The sequence below is a fragment of the Limtongia smithiae genome, assembly GCF_038497785.1.
Source record: "Limtongia smithiae strain NRRL Y-17922 unplaced genomic scaffold V1518scaffold_5, whole genome shotgun sequence".
Taxonomy (NCBI): Eukaryota; Fungi; Ascomycota; class Lipomycetes; order Lipomycetales; family Lipomycetaceae; genus Limtongia; species Limtongia smithiae.
Window position 1 is genome coordinate 621,542 of NW_027117626.1, and position 18,544 is coordinate 640,085.

An 18,544-nucleotide genomic window follows, 5' to 3' on the forward strand; every position below is an offset into this window, starting at 1 on the left:
ATTGGCAGGAGACGAGAGAGAGGGGCCGACCACTGACTATTTGCTTCAGGTACCTGTCACATTTGTCTCTTGTTTATTGTAGATGTTATCATGACCGGTAGGATTAGGAGTCGTATGAGAGGCATAGAAGGAAGAATTTCGGATTAAAATGTATAGAGAAGATTTGGATCAAGACTAGTTGTACCACCAAAGAGATATTGTACTGTACTTTTGACCGTTCGACGTAGTTGCCTTTCAGCCTAAATTTCTGACTCTCTGCAATAGATCACTTGTGCACTTAGCAGTGGAAGTTGAAGTTGCAGAGGGAACAGAATTAGAGCTCGAATTTTGCTCTTTCTGCCATTTCTGCATTGGTATAGATCCACCAACGACGTCATGCAGAACGCACAGCGGCTACGGCTCATTGATCAAGCTGACAAGAGCCGATTAAAGGAATACATCATTGGTTACAGAGCACATGGCAAATCGGGTTGTTCGCTATTGACGGTGCACATGTGCTGTCCGTATTACGTCACGTGATGAAGCTGGCCCGCTGCAGCTCGATGGCACGTGGTATCGATGCTGTGTGTAGAAGTGACACCGTGGAACAGGAACTCCCAACTTCCCCACAAAATGGCTCTTCCATACTGATGATCGTCGCCATGCGCAAATGCGGACGTGCGCCAACTACCCCAGCTAGTTCCGCATTTGAGGGGACTCTTCACGCTACCCCACCTACGACATTATGGGCGCGTGTTTGTGGTGCGGAACTGTGCGCAGGATGACTGACAACGCCAACCCACATAGAATGCCGAGACTGCGACCAGGATGAGCGTTTGTTATAAGTACTCTTCGCGATCACGCTTGATCCTGGCGTGGAAGGTCTAAGCAGAGTGCGAAATGGCGCAGTCGTATCACGAAAAAATCAAGATACCCAACGGTGTCGAGTATGACCAGCCCGTGGGTCTCTTTATCAACAACGAGTTTGTTGCGTCGAAGGATGGTGCCAAGTTCGAAGTGATCAATCCCGCGTATGTCTTAGTGTACGGTGTTCCTACTTCCAACTACTGACGGCGACTAGCACTGAGAAGTCCATCACGCATGTCTACGAGGCAAAAGAAGCAGACGTTGATGCTGCCGTTGAGGCTGCCACGCTCGCGTTCGAATCAGGTCCATGGAGTCGCATGGCACCCCACGACCGCGGCCGTCTCCTATACAAACTCGCAGATCTCATGGAGGAGCATCTCCCAGTGCTGTCTTCAATTGAGACATATGACACTGGAAAAGCCATTGCGATCGCGCGAGGCGACGTGGGCGCCGCAATCGCCACGATCCGGTACTACGCCGGCTGGGCGGACAAGATCCATGGCAAAGTCGTCGACACCGATGCTGGCAGCTTCAACTACACTATCCAGGAACCCATCGGCGTGTGTGGACAGATAGTGCCGTGGAATTTCCCGCTGATTATGTTTTGCTGGAAAGTTGGACCCGCGCTGGCGACGGGAAACACCGTCGTGCTCAAGTCGGCGGAGCAGACCCCGCTGAGCTCGTTGTATCTCGCGTCGTTGATTAAGCAAACGGGATTCCCGCCTGGAGTCGTCAATGTTATCTCCGGATTTGGCGCGATTGCCGGCGCCGCGATTGCGGAGCATCCAAAAATTCACAAAGTCGCTTTCACCGGTTCAACGGTCGTTGGACGGTCGATCATGCGCGCTGCGGCCAACAGCAACCTCAAAAAAGTGACTTTGGAGCTGGGCGGCAAGTCGCCTAACATCATTTTCAATGATGCCGACATCGAAAAAGCGGTTGAGTGGGTCAACTTTGGCATCTTCTTCAACGGTGGACAAGTCTGCGCCGCCGGTTCGCGCGTGTATGTCCAGGAAGGTGTGTACGACAAGGTCGTCGCTGCGTTCAAGAAACGCGCCGAGATGAACGTGGTCGGTGATCCGTTTGACGATGCTACGTTCCAGGGCGCGCAGGTGTCGCAGAGGCAGTTCGAGCGTATTCTCGAGTACGTCGATGTCGGACAGACTGAAGGCGCGACCATCATCACTGGTGGTTCACGGCAGGGCACGAACGGCTACTTTATTAAACCCACTGTGTTCGCCGACGTCACAGAGGACATGCGGATTATGAAGGAAGAGATCTTCGGTCCTGTGTGTGCGATTGCGAAGTTCAAGGATCTTGACGACGTCGTTGCGAAAGCGAACGCCACTCTGTATGGTCTCGCGTCTGCCGTCCATACTCGAGATCTCAACACCGCGATCGAGGCCGCAAAACGCATCCGAGCGGGATCTGTGTGGGTCAACATCTACAACGCGATTCACTGGGCGGTGCCGTTCGGTGGGTACAACGAGTCTGGCAATGGACGAGAGTGTGGAAAGGAGGCGTTGCGGAACTACACCCAGATCAAGAGCGTGCGCATCAACTTGAACTAGTTTTTGGCGAAAACAGTTGAAATGAGCTAGCTGTAACTAATACAAAGAAACAATACTTTTGTGTCGCTTTATCATACAAAAACAAAGATTTTGTCCATGTACGCCGAACCTGCCACACCCGGATAGCCTCCTACCCCCAAACTTTTTTCAAATGCTCATATGTTAAGAATATTATAGCGCTCGATGGCGCCGACCGCATAACGGTCATCCCGCAGCCGCGATAAAACACCGGAATGCCACCAGCCCTGTACATTTCCACTCCGACCGTCCAAAACCCGCGACTAGCACTTCTTGTTGTCTGTCCTGCGGACAGTACGGCTTCGGTCTGCATTCGGCTCTTGATGCTATCAGCGGGGAACAGCGAGATATTGTAAGACACCCCTGCGCACGCGCCGGAGATAACGGATTCGAATAGCGTGTTTTCACCATCATCGTGCGCTGACGGTGAGCGCGCAAGTCGTCGGGCGCGCAGTTGTTTACTTACATACTCGTGTGCGCCAAACCATGCGGCCGAGCCGCCGGTCTCGCGAAACAGCGTGCCAAGCTGGCCGCGCCAAAACCCGGAAACGCCGTGATCCTTGTATACCTGCAGCGTAAGCTCCAACGCACCAGGAAGCTTACTGCTCGCAAGCGAAGTCATGGAGCGGCGCTGTGTGCCGGTGCCAGTAGTGGCGCCGACGAGGTGCTGTGCGCAGGTGGATGATCGTGGTAGTGTGCTGCTGTGGCCGCAGTTGCTGTCGACCACGTCGTATATTGCGAGGTTCTGGACTTGCATCTGGCACTTGATAAGTTCGATTGGTGTCAAAATGAACGACGTCGCGGAGCCACTCAGCGCGCCACACAGGAGAAGTGTTGCCATGGGAAGACTGGCTGCTGTTGGCAAGTCATAGTACACCGTCGACCGGAACAGGTCCTGGAATATGTGGTACTGGAAAGGAAGTTAGAATCTGCAACAGAGTCCTAGAAAAGCAGTGATTCGGCTTACGCTCAGGAATAGAGAAGCGTTTTCAGCAGCGGCGCCGACCAACGGTGACGAGATCCCCTATTATCACGGCTACGTTAGCATTGACAATCAGGAACAGTGCAAGCTGCATTTACCCTAAAGAAACCTCGAATCCCCTCCTTGTGCCATGTCTGCTTGAAACAGTCCAACGGTCCTGAAAATTTCAATGGCGCACCATCGGGCTGCGACTGCAGACGGACCTTGACGGTGTCAAAGGGGTACTCAAACAGCTTTCCAGCGACTCCCGCAGCCTATATGAACGACTGTAAGCAACATGGCAGTAAACAACGCGCAAACTTGGCAATACGTACTGAACCGAATGAGAGTTCCTTCATAGACTCAAGAAACGGCGATGTCGTCGGCGTATCAACCATCACAGGAGCAAATCGCAACGACGAGTTCGGTACTCGTTGAAATTCAGAGAGGCCTTCCTTTACTTCAAGCTTCCAGGAGTACACAACGTTCAAATGTACCAGTCGCCGTTTCTATACTTCCTGTGTCGTCTTCTGAAGATTCTTTTGGTCTCGTGTTACCGCATTTTAGGACGACGGACAGATAGATGTGGTAAGGCAGCTCCCCGCGCTGGTGCAACTGTCGAATACAAATTGCAAACTCCAAACAACGTCCTCCCAGGTACGTGGGCTAGGGCCCGGCACCACCAAAGTCCGAGCTCTAGGGGATATTTATCTTGATAACCTCCTGCAGCCGAGGAGAAAGTTGAGTCTGTTCAGGGTCACTGGAAGATCGTCTTGATTTGTGTTCTGTTGATTGTACCGACGATAGTGGAGGACGATTTTGATACTTCAATGCTGCACAGTCTGACAGATCTCGCCGCCTTGATTTACAATAGGAACTACCGTTGATTGAGTACTGCTGGATTATTCTCTGTTTGCATCTGTATTCTGAACCATCTATACACAAGTTTTCAAGATGCGACAATCAGCCAGCCTACCTGACACAACTTATACCCTCAACTCAGACGATTTCGATGAGATCGTGATATCCGAACATCACTTCTTTGACTCCACCTATCGATTTTATTTTCTGTGGTTTTCTTTCTTTCCAACTTGGCGTTCTTGCCAGGGTGGTTCTTGGTAACCGGAGATCTCCGGTCGGTATTAATCTGGACTTCTTGGGTATTCTTCGAGGAATTACAATTGTTCAGCACATCACTGTCTTTTAAAACTTCAGACGCGCTGGTTTCAGACTGTCCAGTACAGTGCACTGTTGTGAGGCCAGACTTCCCAGCTGTGGAGTCTTCGATAATGTGTACTGCAAGACCAGACTCTGCAATTCCGGAGTCGCAGTCCTTGCTATTATCAGTCAAGCGCTGACTGGAGCCAAGGTTGCACTCCGCAACATAGGATCTCCCAATATTATCTAGCCATGAGAAGATCTCGCTTGAAATAGATCCGGGATACTGATGCAATGATATTTGTTTAACAGCAGTGACCAGAGAGCGATGTTATCACTTGCCAATCAGTGGTGCTCATTGACCAACCCCACAAGGAAGGCCCGAATAAACGTGGCATGCGATTCGTCGATTATGATTGCTACGGCAGGCAGAACTACGTTGTCGGCCGGTGCCTTGAGCTGCAGGCGCGTCATCGGCATGTGTGAGCCTTGTTTCAGCGAGTCATGGAAGTCTAGGAAATATACCTGTGCAGTGGTACACTCATTATTGGTCGCGATGAGCGTGATACCGGCAACTACCTCGTCACGTCGTGCGAGGATCTCAGATCCCAGGAGTTCCACTTCGTAATGTGTCATTTCAGATAGGAACAGTACGATTTTGCATTCTGCGTCGTACAGGCATCGCTGGTTCGCATTATACTGCGGCCTAGTGGCAGCAAGCCAGAGCAATTTGACGAATTCCATAGAGTCACGGACAGACACGTATTCCAGTATCCGGCTTCGTGCACGTAATTGCTCTTTAAGAACATGCGCGCATCTCGTACAGTGCAATGGGGAAACATGCTTTTTCGCATGTTGTTCGGTGGTTCGTGGGTCATATTGCATGCGTGATATGGAATCGGTTCGTTATATACGATGCATATAGCAATAGCAATTTCCTAGGGATATTTTGTGTGTTCAGGTATTACCAACCCGCCTGGCTTGTACGTAGATTCAGGGTCCTGAGACTAGAGAGACTCTGCGGCTGCGGCCAAAACTCGTGTCTCTTAGTAAAACAAGTGCCGCTGTATACTGAACACCATGCAGCCACATGTGCTAGTCCTTGCAGCTCTCGAAAGTACGTTTAAACACGGCATAGGAATGCGCGGCCCGAATACACAGAGCTGCGATGCAGTGCACTACGCACAATATCCTTCGTAACAGATCACGTGATTACAAAGCGATTCTAACAAACCTTGTTAATTATCGAGTTCCACGTACAGATATGAAGCAGAATAAGAGCTGTAATATAGCATGGTATGAGTTCTATATTATGGGTATATCACTCAACGAACGGCCCGTACCCTTATATTCACTTTCGATTGGGACATTGCGGTGGGCTCACAGAGTTGTAGGTATTGTTTGGAAAGAGTTGAACGGTGTCAGCCCTAACCCTTGAAATCAGCAACTGAACCCGAAGCTGATCTGTAACCCTGACAGTGCTGTCCGGCGGCACCGTGCTGGTTGCATTTTGTTTGCTATGCTCTTCATATTTTGAGCGCATTCCTGTGCCTTCATTGAATGCTAACTTAGAGTGAAAGACAGATTTGTGGTGTCAGCCCGCCTCGACATCAAAGTTGAGAGTTCAGGCAAGAACGCGGCGAGGTTGGTGCTGAACCTAGCCATTGATTGAACTGGCCAGCTCATACATAGAGTTTCATTTCCTTGATGCTTAACTGACACCGCAGTTCTGGGACCGAGATTCGGATTTTCGCCTCTCCGGACGCCGCCTCGCGCTGCTCTTCCAAGTCCCAAAAGCTAGAGCTACAAGGCCTAGACAGATGCTAGAATACCAATCTAAAGCATAGTACAGACCTACACGAAGCTGGCGGAGGATTCGGCAACTGCGGCATGAGTCATGTTCTTAGACTCATCAGTGAGTGCACGCTAATTACGGTCGATGTGATTGGCAGGCTGATGATACGAATACGGAGCACGGACCTGGAAGGCGAACTATGTGCAGTGGTTCCAACGGCAGCAGCCAAGTGAGCGGCGGGTGAGAACTTTCCAGGGCCATCAGCATAGTTCACGTTCCTCTGATACTACTGAAGGATCCTGGTTCTCATCTGACTGTTTTGGAGCGACGACAGAGACAGACCTTGTCGATCGAATGTGGTGTGCGGCGGGCGATGAGAAAATGTGCACGATGAGTCTCCTCGTGTCCCTGATGACTCGGTTGGGACTTGTCGCGCGGCTAACCGTGACTAGTCTGGTTTTGTCGTTATCGCATACGGCCAAATCCGCGCTATAGGCAGGACCAAGTTCGAACCGCGACAGCGCACAGATCAGGAACGATCTTACGCGAGATAAGGATTCCCTCGTCGCTCTGCCGCAGATGTGACTACCAAATTCACGGAATAGGAAGACGTGGATTGCATTTTGAGCAGTCTGAAGCAGCTAGCTGGCGATGGAAGGAAGACGTGCACAAGGGGCAGGGGGCTTGAGTCGCCGACTCGCCGAAGAGCCCTGAAGCTTTATTCGACTTATCTTCACAACAGTTTAGAACTGCGCTCGGACTCTGCTCTTCACGAGTCCACGTTTGTGACGACCACGTCGGTTGCAACAGTGATTCACGTCACTAGCCACCGCCCATGGCCGTGGAGAACAGGGCTGTTCACATGCCAAGTCCATCTGTGCGATTGTTGTAGTCAGTGGAGGAGCCAAGAAGACGAAAACTGAGGAGCGCCCCAGTCAGAAATGGGCAGTGTACGCACCAGCCATAGAGCACGCAACCGGGTCCCTGCTGACTTCGTTGAAGTAACGGTAGTTAGTGGCCTCGCCTCTCAGGGGAGCCCGTGGCACACATCCACACCAAAATCTGCTCATCTGAAATCTCTCTTCCTCTCGTCCTTCTGTCCCCTCCGTCTCCTCCCAGCGCTCTCTTGTCGTGCGCCATACTTCTGCGTGGAACAGCAGAGCACTCCAGCGACATGGCCGACACAAGCGAGAAGTCATGGGACTCGAGTTCCGCAAAGTCATTCAGCACTTCGTCGGCGTCTGACGCTGCCAAGCCCACGGAGAACTCGCCGCTGCTGTCCTCAAGCAGCTCCAGCATCGGCATCGATGTGCCCACCCACTCCGACGAGTTCTCAGGACTGCCTGCTGCAGACGCGAAGATCCTGCGCGAGCAGGTCAACGTGCCTCCGGTCAACGTCGGCGTGTTGACGGTTTACCGATACGCCACCACGGTTGACAAGTGTCTAGTCATTCTTGCATTTGGACTTGCCATCGTTGAGGGATGTGTTAAAGCGCTGATGCCTTTGGTGTTTGGCGCAATCACCGAAACTTTCACTAACTACTTCCGAGGGTACGTTTTGCGTGTGTAGGTTTACAAACGAAGATTAGCTAACTTGTGCAGAATGAACAACCCTATGTATTATGGATCCCAAGCCTATAACGAGACCTCTTTCTACAATGAATCGACGCACTACAACGAAACCAGCTACTACGAAAGCACCGAGAAGTACAGCATGTACGATGACTCGTTCGAGCGCATCTCCCCCGAGGAGTTCCAGCGCCGCGTGAACTTCTTGGCGTTGTTTTTCGTGTACATTGGAATCGCAGATTTCTTATTTTCGTATAGTGCCACATTTTTGTTCATTGATCGCGGTGAGGTTCTTTGCGCTCGCATCAAGGAAAACTATCTCGCTGCGATTCTGCGCCAGAACATTGGTTACTTTGACAAGCTCGGCTCTGGTGAGATTACCACGCGTATCTCGTCTGACACAATCTTAATTCAGGAAGGCATGTCTGAGAAGCTCGGATATATCACGGAGAATCTGAGTATCATGGTTGCTGCGTTTGTCATTGGTTTCGTGTTCAACTACAAGCTTACGTTCATCATGATGTCGATTGCGGTCGTTATCGGAGTTACGTTCTACGTTGCGTCCAACCGCATGTCGAAATACTTCACTTTGTCTCTAAATGGCGCGTCTGCAGGTGCATCGGTCGCGGAGGAGGTTCTTTCGTCAATTCGCAATGTGCACGCGTTCCAGATGCAGGACCGTCTAGCCGAGAAGTACAATGCGTTCCTCCTGATCAGCGAGCACTGGGCGCTACGCGCTGGCGCCGCTATTGGCGTCGTCACTGGCGTCATGTGGCTCGGTGTATACTCGGATGACGCGCTTGGATTCTGGCAGGGGTCGCGATTTCTTGCGCGCGGCGAGATTTCGGTGGGTTCGATCATCACGGTGTTGGCCGCAATGGTCGAGGGCACGTTTGCTATTACAAACATTACACCGCATTTCCGAAGCGTCGCGAACGGATTGGCGGCGGCTAACAAGATTTTTACGACGATCGACCGCGAGTCGGCTATCGACACATACTCGACTTCTGGCACGATTCTGCCGGAGATTAAGGGCGACATTGAGCTGAAGCACGTACGATTTATTTATCCATCGCGACCGACTGTAACTGTGCTTCCCGACTACAGCTTGAAAATCCCCGCTGGTAAGACGATTGCGCTTGTTGGTGCGTCCGGGTCGGGCAAGTCTACGATTGTTGGGCTGCTTGAGCGGTTCTATTCACCACTCGGCGGCCAGGTATTGATTGATGGACACGATATCACGGATTTGAATGTGAAGTGGTTGCGTCAGCAGATTGCGCTTGTCTCGCAGGAGCCTACGCTGTTTGGCTGCTCAATCTTTGAGAACATCGCGCACGGACTGATTGGCACAAAGTACGAACACGCCAGTGTTATCGAGAAGCGTGTGCTCGTTATCAAAGCATGCACTATGGCAAATGCGATGGTGTTTATTGACACACTTCCCGAGGGTCTTGAGACCAACGTCGGCGAGCGCGGATTTTTGCTGTCTGGAGGCCAAAAGCAGCGCATTGCTATCGCTCGCGCAATTGTCGGCGATCCCCGCATTTTACTGCTTGATGAGGCGACATCTGCACTCGACACCAAATCCGAGGGCGTCGTGCAAGAGGCACTTGACCGCGCATCGAAGGACCGGACTACGATCGTGATTGCGCATCGCCTGTCAACGATTAAAGACGCGGACAACATCGTGGTGATGCGTCGCGGCGAAATCGTGGAGCAGGGCACGCACGACGAACTGATTGCCAAGCGTGGAAACTACTATGACCTCGTCAAGGCGCAGACGCTGGAGGCGGCGGAGGAGAAGTCAAAGGAGGAGCGCGAGGCTGAACTTGCGACCGACCAGGTGGAGATGGAGCTTGATGAGAAGGCAGTTGAGATGAGCGATTTGACGAAGCAGCAGACGCGTCTTACGCGTGTGAGGACGACGAACTCGAGCATTTTCGATGCCGCGGTTGAGGACGAGGTCCGCGAGTACAGCACGTGGGAGCTGATCAAGTTTTTGGCCAAGCTAAGTGAGGAGGAGAAGGCGCTGAACATTACAGGCATGATTGCGTCTGGAATCCAGGGTCTGGGCTACCCATCGCTGGGTTTGTTTTTCGGGCGGTGCGTGCAGGCGTTCAATTACATCCCGGATTATGAGCGCATGCTGAGCGAGATCCGGATATTCGCGGGACTGTTTTTTATGCTTGCGATGGTCGAATTCGGCGCGTCGATCCTTGCGCTCGGCATCTTTGCGTATGCGGGCCAGAAGCTCGTGCGTCGCGTGCGCATGGGCACGTTCAAGCAGATCATACGACAGGACATTTCATTCTTTGACCGGGACGAGAACTCGACGGGCGCGCTTACAAGCACGCTTGCGAGCGACGGTCAGGCGGTCGACGGCTTGTCGGGCGCGACGTTTGGCCGCATTTTGAACTCGGGCATGATCGTAGTGTCGAGCATGGTTCTGTCGCTGATCGTGGCGTGGCAGCTCGCGCTGGTGTGCGGTGCGTGCGTGCCGATTCTGATCGGTGCGGGTTACTACCGGTTCCACGTGCTCACCAAGTTCCAGCAAGAAGCGAAGAAGTCGCATCTTGTGTCGGCCGCGTACGCGTGCGAGGCGACGTCAGCGATCAAGACTGTCGTGTCGCTTACGCGAGAGAGCGATGTCATGCAGACGTACCACGAGACGATGGACGAGCAGCTGCGCAAGTCGCGGGTGAAGAGTAACGCGTCAGCATTCTGGTATGGTGTTGCACAAGGCATGATCTACATGATCATGGCGCTCGCGTTCTGGTTCGGATCGCTCTACATCAAGAACGGGACGTACAACATCTTCCAGTTCTACGTAACGTTCATGTCGGTCGTGTACGGTGCGCAGTCAGCGGGAATTATTTTTTCGTTTGCGCCTGATATGGGTAAAGCGTACGAGGCCACCGCGCACATGAAGGCACTGTACGACATGGAGCCGGTGATCGACGTGTGGTCAAGTGAGGGCGAGGTGCCCGAGAACGTGCAGGGCAACATCGACTTTAAGGACGTGCACTTTCGGTACCCGACTCGCATGCAGGTGCCGGTTCTGCGCGGGTTGAACTTGTCGATCAAGAAGGGCCAGTACGTCGCGCTGGTGGGCTCATCAGGGTGCGGAAAGTCGACGACAATCGGTCTGCTCGAGTCGTTCTACCGGCCTCAGAGGGGCCAGGTGCTACTGGACGGCCAAGACGTGTCGAAGCTGAACGTGAATGCGTACCGGAGCCACATCGCCATGGTGCAGCAGGAGCCGGTGCTGTACGCGGGCTCGATCCGCGAGAACGTGCTGTTGGGCTCGCTCGAGCCGGTGACAGAGGAGCAGATCGTAGCCGCGTGCCAGAAGGCCAACATCCATGACTTCATCATGTCCCTGCCGGACGGGTACGACACACTGTGCGGCTCGAAGGGCGCGCTTCTCTCTGGCGGCCAGAAGCAGCGCGTCGCGATCGCGCGCGCGCTCATTCGCGACCCGAAAATCCTGCTGCTGGACGAGGCGACCTCTGCACTGGACAACGAGTCGGAGAAGGTGGTGCAGGCGGCGCTGGACGCGGCGGCCAAGGGCCGCACGACGATCGCCGTGGCGCACCGCCTGAGCAGCATCCAGCGGGCGGACGTGATCTATGTGTTTGACGGGGGCGTCGTGCTGGAGAGCGGGACGCATCAGGAGCTGTTGGCGAAGCGGGGGCGGTACTACGAGCTGGTGAAGCTGCAGGCGCTAGAGGCGGGAGCGTGAGCGGTGCAGGGATTGCATTATTATTTCTCCGTTTTTTGGTTTTTTGTTTGTGTACAGGGGAGCGGGTAGGGAGTGTTGCGTGACATCGCCGTACGATGAATCACGGCCTTTGCAGGCATGGGAATAGACGAGGCAAATAGATGGGTGAGATGCACGCTGCAGTGCGGTGCGGAGCCCAGGGGCAGCGGCGGCGGAAGCCGCGGCAGCCGGCGGTCACAGAAAATGTGAGTTGTGACGACCAGGATCCAGGGCGCAGGGCGGGCGATTGAGTGCGTCGTGGGGTGCAGGTTTGAAGCGCATTCCGTGCCTGGTGTTATGAGCGCGGCAGCTCAGGCGAGGTCGCCGCGACGTCGCCCTTGCCGTACGCAATTCAAACACCGTCTTCAGCTCGCCGCCAGGCACGGCGCCGCCAGGTACGGTGCAGGCGACGACTCCACCGGAGACTGCCCCACGCCCCTGCTGTTGCCGCAAGTGCGACGCGTCGACGCGACGGGGACGACGGACGCGACGCGTGCGGACTGCTTCCGCTGCCCCTTGCGTTGGGGCACGCGCTAGTACAAACCTTGCAGACGCGCGCCGACGCAAAAACACGCGGTGGCGGCCCGTGCGCAGGAGGCAAAGAACGCATCGCGTGCGGCGTGCATTTGTTTTGGTCGCGCCCGAAACGGCCGCAACGGGGCTTGCTTTCCTTCTGTTGCGCTGCGCTCTTGACACACGAGCGCACCCCTCCGCGTCGTCGCGCGTCTCTTCTCTCTCGGCCCCCCCCCTTCAAGGCCCCAATCCCAGCCGCCTGCTCTTGCTTATTACTTTGCTCTCTGCTCCTGCTCCTGCTTCTGCTGCTGCTCCTCGCACCGTAGCGCCTCCTTCGCACTCCCCATGGCTCTGCGTGGTACGTCTCTCACACCGCCCCTCGCTCGGCGCATCGTGACTCGTCGCATGTCGCACGCCCGCCCCCTCTTGCCACCCCGCTGACCCCCGCAGAATACAACATTGTCGTCCTCGGCGCCGGCGGAGTCGGCAAGTCCGCTCTCACCGTCCAGTTCGCACAAGGCGTCTTCCTCAACTCGTACGATCCCACCATCGAGGACTCCTACCGTCGCGAGGTCTCCGTCGATGGCCGGCAATGCGAGGTCGAGATCCTCGACACCGCCGGCGTTGAGCAATTCACCGCGATGCGCGAGCTCTACATCAAGAACGGCCAAGGCTTCCTCATCGTGTTCTCCGTCACCGACAGGGACAGCTTCAAAGAGCTCGAGAAGCTGCACGACCAAGTCGTGCGCATCAAGGACTCCGCCAACGTCCCCTTTGTGCTCGCCGGTAACAAGAGCGACCTCGCGCACGCGCGCACTGTCTCCTTTCTTGAGGCAAAGCAGCTCGCACACAGCTGGGGCACCACATCCTTCTACGAGACCTCGGCGCGCTCCGGTGCACACGTCTCCGACGTGTTCGTCGACCTCGTGCGGCAGATCCAGCGCCGCGACTCAGCTACCCTAGCCGCCGACAAGGAGTCACTCGCGTCCACGTCGCTCACGCTTGATACCGGCCGCGCGTCGCCCGTTTCCTCTGCTAGCTCAAACACATCGCGCTCGCCTGCGTCTTCCTCTGGCTTCTACTCGCGCCACTTCTCGGAGAAGGAGCACAAGCATTCCTACAGCTCCACCACCGACCAGATTTTTGTTGCCAAGGACTGCAACAGCAAGCTCAATGCCGCCTTCCCGCAATCCGGCAAGCGCGCAAAGAACAAGAAGAGAGGTGGCCTCTGCGTCATCCTATGAGTGTCTTCTCGCTTCACTAATGATTTGGATAATGACCCCACGTTCTCTACTATCGTCCGATCCGATGGACCGCTCCTGCTCCGCGCGCAGCCTCACGCTCCTTTCTTGAAGACCACACCGCCTGACTTGGCACACACCCTCATTTACTACTACCTGTCTGCTTGAAACTCGGGCTCGAAATCTTGCTACTGCATCATCGCTCCGGCGCCGCCGCCATATACATTCGTTTTATCTGGCGCTGATTGCACACGACCACGCACCGCGACAACCCCTCGCTTGGCGCCTCCTCGATCGGCCCCCCCTTGCGCCACGATCGACGACCGATATAGCTTTATTTTTGCTACCACGTCGGCCCTCCTTCTCACACCCCACGCTCATTTTTGGATAGCGTCCATTGTATTTTTTTTTGGCTACTCGATCTACGGTATCTTATGATTGCGGAAATTTTTGTATACTATGACGTAAAACATCTGGCTATGTCTTGTTTGTATGTCTTGTTTTGTGTGTTCAATGATTGCTTCAATGCTCGGTGGTATACGTGCTGGGATAGCTCTTATGAGCCTTTTTGTATGATTATGACATGACACTAAAGTAACGAACTTCATTGTTTAATTGCGCTGAATGGGGAAGGCTGAGATTCGGTCTTGAGCCGCACGAAGGGCTGTGCATATCGTCGCTTTGCACAGATTCCAAAGTTGATACAAAGGACCGACAGCCGACGCAATGACGGCAGTACATTTACCAGACGGGTCGATATGCGCGCTATGTAACGAGCCAATATGGCGACCATACGAAGAGGACGAGGAAGATTCCGAAGACGATCGCGACCATGACGCCATGCGCGACGACAACGATGTCGGCGAGCGACAGCTTGTTCCCGACGACGTGGTGCTCGACGCGTGTCCCGTCGGCCACCACTTCCATTGGTTCTGCTTTCTCGCACATGAGGCACCGCCTACATATTGCCCCGCCTGCAATATGCAAATCATTCCTGCCGCCAGTGCAGGAGGCTCCTCCTCATCCTCCTCAGCAGTGCCGAAACCGCAGTTACTAGCGACCGTGACCGACGACGGCGGTGTTACAACTGGGTACGATATCTACTCTGCATTACAAGACACTCGCGCATATAAATCAAACCCGCTTCTCGCCCGGCGAGACGCATTTTTCGACGCCTGCTTCTCGGGCGACGAACCCGCTGTACTCCGCATCCTCTCACCTCAGGATGACGACGACGAAGCTATACCCACAACCATTTCCACGCCATCACCAGAACTTGTTTCCCAACTCCTGCAGTCCCGTGATGACGACAAGGGGTGGACGGCACTGTTCTACGCGGCCGTGGGCGGGCGCGAGGGGATTGTAGCGTTTTTGCTCGCCCACGGGGCAGAGCGGGGGATTAGGGACAGGTTTGGACGGACCGCAAGAGAGTATGCGGCCGACGAGGGACACACCGGAATTGTGGCGATGTTGGCGTAGTCAAAAATTGAGTGGACAGTGTATATATGGTGGACGGCAGTTGAATAAGTGCATTTGAAGAGCAAGCGTGATCTCACAAACGTGCGTACGGTAATCTCAAGCACGGCCTGATTCTCACGGGCCCACGTGACTACTTCACCACGGTCTACGAAAAAACGGACTCGGGACCGCGACCTCCACTCAAGGAATTTCCACCACAACCGGCCCCTCAGTTCGGTCGTTCCGGTTTTTTGTACGATGGAGCCAATGCGCTGTGTGTCATTCGCCCGCCAATTAGCTCGGCGCCCGGTTGTATTCGTGACTACCAGCTTGCGGGGGACCGCACGTGGCGACTTGAGCAAGACGTTCTCCTCGAGTGCAACTCCATCCGCAGGCGAAGACGGTGCTGGTACGCCTCCCCATCCGCCGGAATTCATGTTTTAGATTTTCTACTGACAACTGCAGCACCTCGACCACCACGCGCGAATCACACACAGCAAAACAGACGCCAAAACAGACGCAACTGGGACTCCGAAATCAGACGACCAAATAGCAATAGCAATAGCACTGGCGAATCCGCTGCTTCAAGCGCCGTCACAGCGAGCTTTCAACGTCTACAAGACCGCAGTGCGCGCAAACGCGCTGCCGCCGCCGCCGCCGCCGCCTCCGCACCGGCCGAGCCAACCTCCTCCACCTCCTCGGCCTCTCCCGCCGCGACGCTCGAATCCGCAATAACTGCCACTCTCGCGACTTGGCCGCACGCCACCCGCGACGACATCGCTGACGCGGTCGCTATCCAACGACTTGGCACACACGCGCCGCAGATCCAGCGCCGCTTCATCCCCGGCGAGGTGTACTCCCCTTCCGAGCTCGCCCGCCCGCCAAACTACCGCCCCCGGCAACCACTCATGTTCACAGGCGACAAGTTCAAGGCCGCTGGTGTTTATGATCCGCTGATTCTGTACGATGACGCAGTATTGTTGAGTGATTATGTGTCCACTATCGGACGTATCTATCCACGCTCCGTAACGGGTACCTCCGCGAAGAACCACACAAAGGTCGCGCGGGCTATAAAGCGCGCGAGAGCGGCTGGTTTACTCAGCACAAACCACAAAGCGATCCCGCGATTGTGATAATTATTTTATTGTTCTTTCCTCATTCTTCCTTATAATTGTATATACACAAAATAGAACGCAATAAGTCTTAAACACAGTCGGGTAAAACTACCACTGCCGGATTCCAAACCACAAACACGTCGCAGAGCAAGCAAACGAGCAAAGGAAAACAAAAATTAAACAAGCCCCCAAACAAAATTTTACAAGTACAAATATGCGTGCCGATTATCGAGAGGAATGCTGATGATTGTGATGCCAGAGGATGGTGAAAAATTATTGGTAGTGCTCATCCGGAGCAGCGATGCCGGACCGCAGGTGCGCAGTCGCATTCTTGAATAGCGACTGCCACATATACGCCTCGCTCAGCAACAACTCAATATCCTTCTCGGTCCACTCCTGCGTCGGGGGGCTCTGCAGAAATATCAAAATCTCCTGGAAATCCATTGTCTGGATCTTCGACGACCACTTGACCAAAAATGCAGCGCACACATACAAATGGAATTCCGAGAAGCCTGTGGGACCCTCAGCCATATAGGTGTCCCACATTCGAATCGAGTTCTGCACGCTCACCTCCCGCATCAGCAGGCAGTTCATCCACCGGAAACTGAATTGGATGAACTCGACGTTTTCTTTTTGCAGGTGACGCACAAGGGAGTAGTCGATTCGCTGTGTGAGATCCTTGAGCGCTGCAACCTGGCGCTGGATTCCTGGTTGTGCGGAGATGTAGTTATCTTGGATTCCATCCAGTAGTTTTGTCAAGCACCAAAACGTGTCCGCTTCAATCACATCAAGAACATCTTTTGGTAACAGCCCCGGGTCGTAAGCCTCGACCTCAACCGTGATATACGCAGACAAAAACACCTGAAAAAAGGGTGTCACGAGGTCGTTGATACCCTGCACATACCCACTAGCCGGATGTCGAATCGCCCACACATACAGTATCCGCTCCAGCGCGCGGTGCGTCGCTTCGAACCCGTACAACTTAATCCGTGGATTCGTTCGCGGCACGTCGATACTGATCTGGTGCCACACCGACTGGTCCACGCCTGGAGCGTTGCCCATCACGTTGCTGCTACTCATATTTGCGCCGCCCCGCGTGCCAAATGCCTGCGCAACGCCGTCTGCGTATTCTTTCCGCTTACGCGCAAGTGTCGAAACACGTCGGTCTGCATTGGTGGGGAGGTATCCTAGCATAAGCTGCCACGCCATCGGTCGCAGCTCGTCAGGCACGCCGTTCCACGCGAGATTCCGCAGAGCAAGGATATCGACATTCGACTCCTGCAGCACACGCTTGAACTTATTAATCCGCGCAATGCGCGCATTGATGGTCTCGATCTCAGCAGCCGACGCACCCTCCGTCGCACTTGCGTCCGGGTGATAGATCATATGCAGAGAATTCGCAGGATCGTTCACGATGCGCTCGTACTGCGCTTTCAGCCCGCCTACCGTTGGCGACGAGCGCCGCGTTGCGGGGTATAGGTCGGCGCTATGTGAGAATTCCGTCGAGGAGAGCGGTGGCGATGTGTATGAGGAAAGTGAGGTGGATGTGGCGCTAGCAAACGGCATCGACGATAGCGACGGGGACGAGTTTGGTGACTTCACGCCGAGCGAAATGACTTCGTTGTCGAGGCTCGCGTCCCAGTCGTCGTCTAGATCTGCGTATGTAATCTTGCGGTCGAGCCGTGTGTGGGAGCTTGATGAGCTCTTCGGCTTTGTGGTTGCCCTGTACAACACACGGAATCAGATAAGCCCTAACACGTCAATCACTCAAGTACGCACCTTAGGATGTCGGCATGCGAGTATCCTGCCCCAAAAGGCTTTGAATCGTCTTCATTGAATATTAATGGTCTGTGTCAAAGCACTGGGTGTTAGTCCTTGTCTACCGCGAAATCGGAAAATCTCCCCACAGTGGGTGCAAACTCACCGATATCCACCCTGGCTCTGCTGCTGTTGATGTCGCGATGTTGACTTGAGGAACGTAGCAGCGGAAGTGCTTCTTCCATCTATAGGAGCCTTGCATCAGTACTTGCGCTTCCTAGATACCATGGACAGCTAAAGCCGAGCTCGTCGGGACTTACCAACTTGGACCATCTCCTGGTGGCCATTATACTAAATACGCCAAGCGTCAGTCATTTGCGCAATTCTAGCACGAAATCAAAAGTCGCAGCTCACGTTCTTAGACGTCATCTAGGTCAGTGTGCTGCTTTGTGGTGCACGACACTACCGCTTCGCCTCTTCGTTGTCCTGCAGGCTACACTGCGAGTCCCGCGCTGGGTCTTGCCGTCGTCGCCGAGGTGTCTTCAAACTTGCAGATAAGAAGGTCTAATCGAATGAATCGTCTAGTTGGCGAATAAAGTAAACCTATTGCACGTGCGATGAGGGAGGAGTGTGGAGGAGAGCGGTGATCATGTGGACTACGTACGTAGCTCGTAGTTGACGAAACACCGCCTCTTCTTGAACTCAAACCACGAAGAAGCTTTCGGCGACAACTCTGCTTCTCCACAGTCCACCATCATCGCCAAATTGTGCTGTTTGATCA

General features: G+C 54.2%; 7 protein-coding genes across 7 annotated transcripts; 5 read left to right on the forward strand and 2 right to left on the reverse strand.

Moving 5' to 3' along the window:
• Positions 1-608: 608 nt before the first annotated feature.
• V1518DRAFT_416206 (aldehyde dehydrogenase domain-containing protein) lies at positions 609-2,484 on the forward strand. The gene is made up of 2 exons (XM_066904000.1): positions 609-1,010; positions 1,061-2,484. The coding sequence occupies exons 1-2, from the start codon at positions 880-882 to the stop codon at positions 2,415-2,417; spliced, it is 1,488 nt and encodes a 495-aa protein (XP_066759911.1). The 5' UTR covers positions 609-879; the 3' UTR covers positions 2,418-2,484.
• On the reverse strand, positions 2,418-4,194 carry V1518DRAFT_416208 (mitochondrial carrier domain-containing protein). Its single transcript, XM_066904001.1, has 4 exons — positions 3,732-4,194; positions 3,516-3,671; positions 3,403-3,459; positions 2,418-3,345 (listed from the first exon to the last, which is right to left on the reverse strand). Exons 1-4 carry the CDS (start codon positions 3,792-3,794, stop codon positions 2,548-2,550), a joined length of 1,074 nt encoding a protein of 357 aa, XP_066759912.1. The 5' UTR covers positions 3,795-4,194; the 3' UTR covers positions 2,418-2,547.
• Positions 4,195-7,184: 2,990 nt separating this feature from the next.
• V1518DRAFT_262303 (P-loop containing nucleoside triphosphate hydrolase protein) lies at positions 7,185-11,767 on the forward strand. The gene is made up of 2 exons (XM_066901016.1): positions 7,185-7,900; positions 7,952-11,767. The coding sequence occupies exons 1-2, from the start codon at positions 7,524-7,526 to the stop codon at positions 11,658-11,660; spliced, it is 4,086 nt and encodes a 1,361-aa protein (XP_066759913.1). The 5' UTR covers positions 7,185-7,523; the 3' UTR covers positions 11,661-11,767.
• Positions 11,768-12,536: 769 nt separating this feature from the next.
• On the forward strand, positions 12,537-13,435 carry V1518DRAFT_427197 (to 3; the record flags this gene model as incomplete). Its single annotated transcript, XM_066906024.1, has 2 exons — positions 12,537-12,549; positions 12,642-13,435. The coding sequence occupies 2 exons, from the start codon at positions 12,537-12,539 to the stop codon at positions 13,433-13,435; spliced, it is 807 nt and encodes a 268-aa protein (XP_066759914.1).
• A 361-nt stretch (positions 13,436-13,796) lies between these two features.
• On the forward strand, positions 13,797-15,036 carry V1518DRAFT_262335 (uncharacterized protein). The gene has a single exon (XM_066901017.1). It carries the CDS (start codon positions 14,159-14,161, stop codon positions 14,909-14,911), a length of 753 nt encoding a protein of 250 aa, XP_066759915.1. The 5' UTR covers positions 13,797-14,158; the 3' UTR covers positions 14,912-15,036.
• A 56-nt stretch (positions 15,037-15,092) lies between these two features.
• Positions 15,093-16,098, forward strand: V1518DRAFT_416214 (mitochondrial 37S ribosomal protein bS18m). The gene is made up of 2 exons (XM_066904002.1): positions 15,093-15,299; positions 15,356-16,098. The coding sequence occupies exons 1-2, from the start codon at positions 15,149-15,151 to the stop codon at positions 16,021-16,023; spliced, it is 819 nt and encodes a 272-aa protein (XP_066759916.1). The 5' UTR covers positions 15,093-15,148; the 3' UTR covers positions 16,024-16,098.
• On the reverse strand, positions 16,000-18,482 carry V1518DRAFT_416216 (rab-GTPase-TBC domain-containing protein). The gene is made up of 5 exons (XM_066904003.1): positions 18,178-18,482; positions 18,084-18,114; positions 17,930-18,008; positions 17,785-17,853; positions 16,000-17,728 (listed from the first exon to the last, which is right to left on the reverse strand). The coding sequence occupies exons 1-5, from the start codon at positions 18,190-18,192 to the stop codon at positions 16,279-16,281; spliced, it is 1,644 nt and encodes a 547-aa protein (XP_066759917.1). The 5' UTR covers positions 18,193-18,482; the 3' UTR covers positions 16,000-16,278.
• Positions 18,483-18,544: the final 62 nt, after the last annotated feature.

Coding starts and splice junctions, on each gene's coding strand:
- V1518DRAFT_416206 (XM_066904000.1), top strand. CDS start 880: ATGGCGCAGTCGTATCACGAAAAAATCAAGATACCCAACGGTGTCGAG. Junction 1,011..1,060: donor TTCGAAGTGATCAATCCCGC/GTATGTCTTAGT, acceptor GACGGCGACTAG/CACTGAGAAGTCCATCACGC.
- V1518DRAFT_416208 (XM_066904001.1), bottom strand. CDS start 3,794: ATGGTTGATACGCCGACGACATCGCCGTTTCTTGAGTCTATGAAGGAA. Junction 3,460..3,515: donor GGATTCGAGGTTTCTTTAGG/GTAAATGCAGCT, acceptor CCGTGATAATAG/GGGATCTCGTCACCGTTGGT. Junction 3,346..3,402: donor ACGCTTCTCTATTCCTGAGC/GTAAGCCGAATC, acceptor CTTCCTTTCCAG/TACCACATATTCCAGGACCT.
- V1518DRAFT_262303 (XM_066901016.1), top strand. CDS start 7,524: ATGGCCGACACAAGCGAGAAGTCATGGGACTCGAGTTCCGCAAAGTCA. Junction 7,901..7,951: donor TTCACTAACTACTTCCGAGG/GTACGTTTTGCG, acceptor TAACTTGTGCAG/AATGAACAACCCTATGTATT.
- V1518DRAFT_262335 (XM_066901017.1), top strand. CDS start 14,159: ATGACGGCAGTACATTTACCAGACGGGTCGATATGCGCGCTATGTAAC.
- V1518DRAFT_416214 (XM_066904002.1), top strand. CDS start 15,149: ATGGAGCCAATGCGCTGTGTGTCATTCGCCCGCCAATTAGCTCGGCGC. Junction 15,300..15,355: donor CGCAGGCGAAGACGGTGCTG/GTACGCCTCCCC, acceptor TGACAACTGCAG/CACCTCGACCACCACGCGCG.
- V1518DRAFT_416216 (XM_066904003.1), bottom strand. Junction 17,854..17,929: donor CAGAGCCAGGGTGGATATCG/GTGAGTTTGCAC, acceptor GCTTTGACACAG/ACCATTAATATTCAATGAAG. Junction 17,729..17,784: donor TCGCATGCCGACATCCTAAG/GTGCGTACTTGA, acceptor TGTGTTGTACAG/GGCAACCACAAAGCCGAAGA.